This window comes from Lingula anatina, chromosome 3, assembly GCF_051362555.1.
Source record: "Lingula anatina isolate TDL-2025a chromosome 3, LinAna3.0, whole genome shotgun sequence".
Taxonomy (NCBI): domain Eukaryota; kingdom Metazoa; phylum Brachiopoda; class Lingulata; order Lingulida; family Lingulidae; genus Lingula; species Lingula anatina.
This window is the reverse complement of record NC_141769.1, coordinates 958274-968749: the sequence shown is the minus strand read 5'-3', so window position 1 is coordinate 968749 and position 10476 is coordinate 958274. Positions and strand designations below refer to the sequence as shown.

Below are 10476 nucleotides of genomic sequence, written 5' to 3'. Positions count from 1 at the left end.
GGTTAGTCTGACCTAAGTGGGTCAAAATCTAGGGCAAGTCTCACCTGTACAAATGAATGAGAAGCGGACTCTCTGTTATGGAGGACTATCTGTCACGTTACACCGGCATGGCAGAAATTATCTATATAATTATTATTTTCATTTTCATTTCAACGATGTTCTTATGTTATTCAGATTGTGTTAGATGAAAAACTACTAACACTGCTCAATTTGGTAACGTGTTCAGTTGTATAAAAGGCGATGTCGCACGTGCGCGGTGATTTATTACTTACCGACAGAGTGAAGTTATGGTTTAATGATACATGTAGCTTGTGAAAATTTTATGTATTTAATATAGTGAAATTTAGATTTCACATTATATAGAAGTGTTTTGTGTGATTTACATAAGTTTACATGTTTTTTTATGATTATAATCAGTATTGAAGGAAGGCTATGGGCATTGTGTTTATCAAAGTGTATGTTGGTATGGGTGTGGCATTTTCATGTATTTTTACGTTTTTAATAAATTACAGCAACAGCTTAGATTGTCATGACCGTCTCTGGGAAGCCAGTTGGCAGCGGAGAACGAGTATGGATATCGTTTTTAAGTAAGTGTTTGAAATTAAATAATTAGTGAAGTAAACTTACACGTATGTAAAGATTGATTTTTTTAGACAAGATCACATGAATTAAGTTATTTAGTATATTTGGTTTATTTACCTCGATATTTAATTTTTTATAGTTTTCACCAGTTTCTGTTCAGTTCAGTTGAATTCGTCTGTGAACAGTTCACACTGTGATGTTTCTTCGTTTTTACTCGTGGTCCGCTATACTATCCCTACAATCATCCTTGGGACTTTGAAAATGGCTGGCTGGTCATTTCATTACATCATCCTTTACAATGGGTATAACAGCCCGCTTGGCGCCAGGTGTCGCTAGTGTGAATTCAGTACTTCCACAGTCGCCATTTTGGAAATAACACACGTGGGACTGTGGCACTGCTCATAATAAACATGCCTCAGTATTGTTGTGTACCTGAATGTCAAAGTCGGAAAGGTGGGCATAATTTTTCTGAGGATTCAGGGCTTCGTTTGAAGTGGAGGGTTGTCCATGTCAACACACCTTCCATGTTAAAGGGCCAGTCACAACTTGAACCAGGCACAGTAATTAGAGATAGAGGAGTTGCCTCAAAAAGAATACACTTAGAAAGGTTATTGATCTTGGCAAAACTTATAAAATTTTGAAAAGAGAGCTCCATAGCGAGAAAGTGCCCCTAGATAATGTCTTTCTTATGTCCAATTTCAGAAGAGATATTGTCAGTAAATACCTGTATAAGCATGGTAGGCTATACTCAGTTACCATTCCAGTGGCGTTATCAGGCCCGTAGCCAGCAATTTCAAAAAGGGGGGTTCTTTTTATGAAAAAGTGGACCTTTTTCCATAAAAACTTCATGAACCTAGATCAAATTTTACCCAGAGTGGACCTTTTCCCACCAAAAGGGGCGGTTCTTTCGAACCCCCCGACCCCCCCTGGCCACGGGCCTGGTTATTTATACACTCTTGGCATCGTGTTACATCCTAAACATGTTAGAAAGTACTTTTAATTAAGTGTTTTAGGTATTTCAGCTGCATTATGTTTGAATTCTTTATATTTCAAACCATCATTGGCAGCCATAGTGGGAGCAGTTGACTGCATTTGAGTTCGCTTCATATATCATTACATCATATATCATTACATACTTCAGCCTGTATTCAGCCAGCAGTCAAACCACACTCGTACGGCATTTGAATTTCATTCGGAATATTCTGACTGCAATTTGAAATTTCCTCCCGATTATGGCACGGATTTTTCAATTAATTCATTCTGGCTGGTTTTACCTTGATTCCTGCTGGTTCCGAATAAGTGCGACGGGGGCCTTAAGTCAGTTCGAATATCCCTCGAATATCCCCTGTGATCAGAATGTTTCGAATGTTGTCGGAATGCCGTGAGAATATTTAGAATGCAGTCACAGAGCTGTTGGAATACTATCCAAATGCCATTCGATAATTTTTCACTTGGAATGCACTTCGAAAGTTTTTAACATTCAGGCCGACAACAAGAATGGGTAAAACTATTTGAAATGCACTCGGAATGTTTAGAATTCTCTTTGACTATCCAGGATGCACAAAGAATTGTCTTTCCGACGGCATTCTTGTTCATTCTGCCTCTAGTGTGACGGGGGTATAAGTAGACGTTTATGGGTAAAGACAGGAAATGTGATTCAACCTCGGTAGTTGTTTATTTAATTTTATTAAATAATAGGAAACAAGACAGTAATAATTCCTTCAAGGAAATTTGCCAGAAATCCGAAATGAAAGGAACTGATGTTACACCCATCCATAAGAAAAAGGACACTTTTGACAAGGAAAATTATAGGCCAGTAAGTGTGCTCCCAGTATTTTCAAAAATATATGAAGGGATTATGGCAGAACAACTGAACTCTTTTTTCTCAGACATTTTCTCATCACTTTACATTATCAAACTTTAATTATTGTCCGTTAGTATGGCACTTTTGTGGTGAGGGAAATGTGAAAAAATTAGAAAAGATACAGGAAAGGGGTCTAAGATTTGTCTACGACAACCACACAAGCAGTTACGACGAGCTTTTAAATATGTCAGGCCTCAGCACTCTGCCCTTGAACAGGCTACGTATGCTTGCACTTGAGGTTTACAAACCTATACATGGACTTGCACCTTCCTAAATCTCCGACCTTTTCCAGGAAAGAATAAAAAGTTACAACCGTAGAGGAGAAAAGACTCTAAATATACCCAGATTTAACACAGTGACATACGGCAAAAAACCCCTTATCATATCTTGGGCCAGAAATATGGAATGATCTCTCAAATGACTTAAAGCAAAGCATTAATTCAAATGAGTTTAAATCACTTTTAAGGCTTTGGGAAGGACCCAAATGCAGATGTAGCCTGTGTAACCTATATGCTTTTAGTGAAACTGTGTGATAATGGTCGCTTTGTAAACCTTTAAGGTTGTAACTTTTTATTATTTTCCATTTAACTGAAATCGCCTTCGTATTGTATACGTGAAATGTGGCGTTTATCGTCCAGCACCTTGCTTAAGAAACTGAAATAACTGCGCTGAAGAAAGAAAAAAACGAAAGCGAAATTGACGGCGCTTAACCATACTAAATGTCTTGAGAAACATCTGAATAAAAGCCCCTTTCCTCTTGTTTGAATAAATATATCGTCAAATTGTCTTGATAGTTTTAATTATGTCAGTTTTTACAGTATACGTGTGAATTAGATTGGCATTATTTCCATGGTATTGTGGGTTATATCAAGATAAGATTGTAATTTCGCACTTTCAAAGTTTTTTTTCCTATTTTATTCTAAAAATGCTGCGACCCTGGTCAACAATAAGGCCAATTTGCATGAGAATATCTTGCCGAGTTATGGAGTTTCGTCGAAAAGCGATTGCTACCTCACGCCAATTTGCAAAGCAGCGAAATGGAAAATTAACGGTTGGGCACCCAATCGAACCCCGTAAGTGATGAATAATGCAACAAAAACAAACTTCGTACTATTACCACGATTTTGTTGTTGTTCACAAGGGTAAAACGTAATCAACACGAGTCTAGAGTCCGGTTAAATATGGTGCTTTATTCTTTCCTTTAAATGATTTCTTTACACATATACTCTGGAATAATCTAGAACACGGCGTTAAGGCAAAACGATGTTTTTTTTCTGATTAAGCCTTTCTTCTGTGCTTCTTGAATAGATGTGAGAACTAAGGCAAAGGTGTTTTTTTTCTGATTAAGCCTTTCTTCTTTGCTTCTTGAATAGATATGAGAACACGGTGATAAGGCAAAATTGTTTTTCTCTGATTTAGCCTTTCTTCTGTGCTTCTTGAATAGATATGAGAACACGGTGATAAGGCAAAATTGTTTTTTTTTCTGATTTAGCCTTTCTTCTCTGCTTCTTGAATAGATATGAGAACACGGTGATAAGGCAAATTTTAACCTTTCTTCTGTGCTTACGAGAAGCTTACACTTATATCTACACCTTGATATAACTTTCCTAGAATCTACAATCGCATTTTAGAGCTGACCGACCAAATAATACGTTTGAGATTTAACTTTTAGTAAACAGATTGTATACTCCGTTCTATGCGTTTGTTCTTATCAAGATTATCTTTATAATGCAATCAATATACGGAGACAATATTAAACAATGCACACTGATGTGTTTGAAGAGTCTACGGCTTTGGTGCTGTATGTGGAGCTTGGTTCACACTTAATGCTCATGGTAATGTTGAAAACCAAAATGCCACAAATAAAAATGCATGTGTCGGTGGCGCAAAAGCTACCTCCCCTCGAGAACGTGGGACATCTCCTGGATTGGTTGCCGTTGGAGTCATGATCTTGGAACCATTCCTTGTTGTGACACCTGCGCAATGCAAACCTTCATTAAGCAAAACACGAAGTTGATACGTCTTGTCGCCATACGTAAACTTTTCGTCTCTGGCGAGCAGCTCTCTGTTAATTTCTTCTTTAAAAGATTCGAGCCTCTTGAGACCCTCGCTGTACTGCTGGATATCTTCCCGCAAGTGAATCCCCATGGACCAAATAGCCACTACGGTATGGGTCGTGTTTTGTCCATTCTGTGTTTCTACCATCTCTGTGCAATTCACGCCATTGCCACGACTGAAATACCATGGTCCATCAGCCAAAGTATTAAGGAATGGATACGATATAAATAAGTAATCAGCTTGTATATAAACAGTTCCGCAAACACCACGGTAGGCCGAAACGTTCGAAGCACCGCTGGCGATGACAGCCACTTGGAAAGGGAACTCCACGTTAAACAGGGATGATATAACTGACTGGCATTGGCTCTCGTCATCATCATCATCATCATCATCATCATCACAAGTTGCCTGGAAGAAAACCATTCCGACGTTCATATTCTATCAAAAAAAAAAAAAAAAAAAAAAAAAAAAAAAAAAAAAAAATTTACCTCACCGTGTTCAGACTGTCATACTGCTCTTTTTGTTTTTTGGAATAATTATTGATTTGATAGGAGAGATGTTTCTTTCAAAATTTGCTTCGTAATGTTACCTATTTTGTTTTAGAACACGGGGAAGGGGTGCATGTTCTACAATAAGTATGGTTTTGATGAAAAATTGATTGACTAATTGACTGATTAACTGAAACAGAACCTTGCTAGAAACACAAATCTTAAAATGCAAGCGTGACGTTCGTTTTGCATTACGGACGGAATTTTGCTATATGGACGGAAAATGATCTCAAAACCTCAAAATTCTGCTCTCTGTTAATGATTTCTTTAAAGGATAAACTATTTTGCAGTGGTTAATTCCTAACTCTAATTATAATATGAGAAACGTGAAAGATAAGTTTTGAAAAAAAAAATGTTGCAAAGTTTGAAAGACGATGTGCAATTACGGATGGAAAATATCTCCAAGTGCCAAATATATACACAAAGAGCATTCCTAATGAGTTTACGGAGATCGAGCCAACTTTGCAGGGACTTTTGCTGAATGCAATCACATTAATTGAGTGATACGCCTCTACGAGCGTGATAAACTTTCGGCGACACTCAAAACGGAGTGAAAAAGCTTCCTGAAATTGCACTCAAAGTAACTGAAAATACTTTGCAGAAACCATGCATCATAAACAAGGTTTGTGTTAATAACTATACACGTGAAGTGGGTGACAATGTCACTAACATGATTTGCCAAGTGAGAATGCACTTTTGACACAAAATATGTATTAATAGAATATTTTATCTTTCAGTTTTTTTTCAATCCATATTAATCTTTATATTTATCTTTTTTAAGTTTTAAAATATCTGAATCTGTTTAGAAATTATATGAAGTCTCTCTGTACACCTGTTGTACCCAGGTAACAATGTACAGCTGTATTTCAGTCCATTTATATGCTAATTTTCCGTTCATAATGATTTGTAATAAAGGTTTTATTTATCATCAAATACGTCTTAAAGCATTTTTATTTGGTCTTTGGTTGATATAGAACTAGTATGAGGAGAGGATGAATGAAAATTACTTTAGGGTATGAATTTCTTAAAAACATTAATAAAGGCAGCAGGAAAATAATTAATAAATTCCGCTCGTAATGCAAATGTTCACATTTTAAAGTTTAACGCTCTGTAAAATTATTAATTCACAAAATAAAGTTAATTTAATGCAATAAAAAATAAAGTAAAATAAAGAATACAAATAAAATAAATGTTATTATAACCCCTGAGGTTTTTTTTTTTTTTCATTTTTTAGAAAATATACCCTTTGATTGATTTTTGTGCATTTGAAAAATATGTTCAGGACACAGATGCAACAAAATTCCCAAAAAATTGCTTCGGAAATAAACCGTACCACATCCAAGCAAAATAAAAGCCACAAAAAGTCACACAGATGTTTCAAACTGCAATCCAATGATTACTTCAAACATATTTTAAGACCGTTTTGCGCTTGAATATATATGTAGAAAGAAAAGACCAAGAGATTGGTGTGCACACGCGACATACACAATATATTGACTTCAAAGACGTGATTATATACTAATTGATCCCTTTTTAATGGAGTGCTTGTCATTTTTTTTTTTACAAAAATATAAACCATCCTCTAAAGCAACATAGTTTGGAAAAAGAGCACAGGAGATTCAAGGACAACCAGAGAATCTTGAATTTGTTTTTCTAAATACATCAAAAATAAAAAAGCAATAATTTTTTTCCTATGTTTTTCTTCCATCTTCAGCTGACATTTCTCTGATGGTGATCTACAACCAACGAACTCACCTTCTGTCCTGCTTCACAGGCTTTAGAATGTTCGGCTGAGGGATCAAGTAGCATTGTGAGGCCTATGGGACTGAAGTCACGGGCACCATCTGGGACTGAAAATAAGAACAATACCATGGGTTTGGGAGGTACAAGGGATCTTTTTACGTTTCAACCTTCGGCTTTGAATATGGCTTTGGATATTGAACAAAAGTATACCAAATTCAGTTCGAAGAGAATATTTTGAATTACTTAATGGACACTTTACCCAAAAGTCCAACATCAATTAATTAAATTATTTAAAGGGATATCAGGCATCATCAACATGGACACGAATAAAATGGTATTTATTTGGTAGTTACAACTTAAGTTTTAGCAAGTAGTGTATTTGGCCTCAATAATGCAATGTTTTGGTAGCAGATTTACAAACAGTGACATAATAACCCATAATAACCAGTGACACAACAGCAATGTCTAAATAACCCTATAGATATACATGTATATGGTATGATTTCAGTTACAACTTACTCTCTTCTGGACAATCTATATCCGTCGGTATCATGTTGTCGTTCTCACAAAGCCAACAAAAGACGTTTCTCATGTAGAAGACAGGACGCAATTCCGGTTGGACACGTGTAATTAACATTTGTCCGGTGGAACACAGCTCTTTAAGTCGAGGGTCTGCTTTCGGTCCACACTGTCGCCCGGTGTACCACCCCACAAAACTGGCAGGTGGGTTTCCATTCGGGGCACATGGGCGTCCGGGTAAATCTGCTGGCGGTTCAAAGCGTAGCCCACACGACGGTCTTGATTTCAAAAGATCCATGACATCGGTCACGCTTGTAATGGAAAGACCCTCAACTGTGCCGGGCCAAAAACACGTGACATATGACGTCCACTTGATTGGGTTGGTAGAAAGGTGGCACTCCGCGCAGTATTGATTTTGAAATGCCAATTTTGTGACGGGATCCGAAACAGGAAGAAGGCGGTCAATGGCATTTCTGTTGGTTGAATTTTCACATTTATCACGAACGCTGTCGTTACCCCATTCATACGGACACGCTGATATCATCCAAAAGTTATGACTAACAACTCCTCTTAAACGTATTGTGGACTGTGACTTACAAGCAATGTTATTTCGTCCAAGTCCCTCTCGGGCCCTCCTTTTCCCGTGATCCTCTTCGGCTTGTGAACTCTCCGGACAGGTGTGAAGCGGCGGACAGCAATCATTGAACACGTCGCAGAATTCATCGCAGTAGCAAAACACTTTAACGCGTTTGTCTGGGTTTCTGGCGCAGAACTGTGGCGGAAAAGTACGGTTAAAAATCAGCCCTACATCCCCTGAATTTGATTCCGAACTGAATCCAGCTACTGTAGTCGTGAGAGGAGCGGGTTCCTCGTTGTGTTCAACTGTGAACCCGAGCCAAGGGTAAGAGGCCTTGCCAGTGGACTCCTCTGGACGACTGAATCCCGCGGTAATCGCTGTTTTTGTTTGTGGTTGTTCAAGACTAGAGTCCGACGGGGTCCAAGGTACTGTAGACACTTCCTTTGCGTTTTCGTCATTTCTGGTTTTAATTTGAGTGGACGTACTGTCTTGGGTGAAAGATGAATTCAAAACTGTTGTGTTGTGAAAAGTTGGCGTGGTGCTCCCGTAATTTGTAGCATCTAGCTTGGGAATGCCGTTTCCTTGCCCCGTGACCGTTGTGAGAACAAGAAACAAAAACACGCCGCTGAGAGTAGACTTGACATTGAACATCGTGCCACTGATTATGAATCTCCGGCTATTTCATAGCAAGCCCTCCGCGGACTGACCGGCACTGCTGGGCAGGTTTCGTGATTTTGAGATTTTATACCTTTACGGCACGGATTTTTGTCACCGCCTTCTTAGATGACTCATCAAATTGGAGAATTTGATAGCAGTTGCCATACCTTCTCAGCAATGAGAAAATGTCAATACTTCCTCATGGAAACCATTCTTCGTCGATATTGGTCAGTTTATTAAATGACACCACAGAAAGTTCAAATTTGCCATGCAGTAAAATAAATAGATATATGAATAGATAAAATAAATATATCTCTCGAAACATATACAAAAAATAATGTTAGTGAAAGAGTATATATCAGTAGATATTTATATGTAGAAGAAGGCGCGTGAATGGGAGTGTGTGAGAGTGTAGGAGAAAATGTATATAACTATAAAATAATAAAATATAAATGAATAAATTAAAACCCAGTGTTTGGCAGTCTTCCCGGGCAGCTGTGGTCGCATGCACGGTCTTCTATGCTAACACCTTATTCATGTTATGGCTTATTGTGCCATTATTTTTAAAACGTCGGTCCAGTCTGACGGCCGAAAACACGATTTCAGTATGGGAACAGGTTTTTACCGATGACGATAAAAAGAGAATTCTTTTTCCATACATGTACTTTCCTATGATAATGAATCAGTTCCGACATTTAAAGTTAATCAATGTATTTTTCCTAAAAAAATCGTGTTTATTGTAATAGTTAATTGCTTAGTAGATTATTAGACAGGGTAGCCGTCTAGGCCTATAGAGGTCACTGGTCCAATGTCAAGAACAGATTCCAGACTACATGTCATTGTGATAAGTGCCGATTTTATAGTAAAATAGGATTCGTTATGTTTGTATAAGCTGTTTACAATGTATATATTGTGAAGTATGGATCTCATACGAAGATTTGTTACCGTTTAAGACTGATCACATGAGCCTATTTCACAAATAGAAGAGATGCGCGAAACATCAGTGAGAAGCTGAATGTATTGCAATCGGAGTCTGCAGCCATTGGTCACTCATTGGTTCATGCTTCACCTGCGTGGTGTGTCTCAGCATGCAAATGACTGACGCATGACAGAGAGTATTCAGTCACGCCTTTTCTGTCTAAGTAACGGTTGTAGACAGGCATTGCTTTCTCGATAATTACTACGAGGAAACAACAGGTAAATCGAGTCGTCCTTGCGTAAAGGTTCTGCCGATAATATTCACCCTTTGCCTCACCTGGGGTATCGAAATACGACGCCAGTTATGCTCATGAAATGCCTATCCTTTATGCTTGCGCAGGAGAAGGGACTTCAGAGCTTGCAATTTATATCTTTATTTGTATCAGGTGCGTTATCTGATAAGTTATAATTAAAAACGGAAAGTTGTCTCACGGTGCTAATTCCTTGGATGATCCTCGTTAAAACGATTCCAGTGACGTCAACATAGTCTAAATTACAGTAAAACGCACCCTTCACGTTCGTTATTAGTTGATGTCATATATCTTTACTAACTAATTGGGATCCAAATAACCCAAGGGATCTTCTCCTTCTTTTTAAAAACCCTAAAGTAGTGTCCTATTAAAATTGTTGTTCCTTATTATAAAACACGCATGTTAATTACTGTTATATATAAAATTAATTCATAATTGATGAACCCATAGATAAAAATCAAAATCCATGTTAAAAAAAGAAAAAAAATAATAATAACCTAATTCACGAAGAATATTGTGTATGGAGGATTTTAGAAAACAATTACTAGTACTAAGTGTTGTGTCTTTTCTTATATAATTCTGTTACATATAATGACAATTTGAAAATAAAAAAAATAAATAAATGCCAAGACAAAACATGGTGAATTTCATCACCCATGTCAATTTTCTTAGACACTATACAAGAGAATATGGCGTAAG

The 10476-nt window shown here is 37.4% G+C and overlaps 1 protein-coding gene across 1 annotated transcript; it reads right to left on the bottom strand.

The window, feature by feature from the left end:
• Positions 1 to 4276: 4276 nt before the first annotated feature.
• Positions 4277 to 8562, bottom strand: LOC147762766 (uncharacterized). The gene is made up of 3 exons (XM_087007728.1): positions 7315 to 8562; positions 6808 to 6902; positions 4277 to 4912 (listed from the first exon to the last, which is right to left on the bottom strand). Exons 1-3 carry the CDS (start codon positions 8540 to 8542, stop codon positions 4277 to 4279), a joined length of 1959 nt encoding a protein of 652 aa, XP_086863854.1. The 5' UTR covers positions 8543 to 8562.
• Positions 8563 to 10476: the final 1914 nt, after the last annotated feature.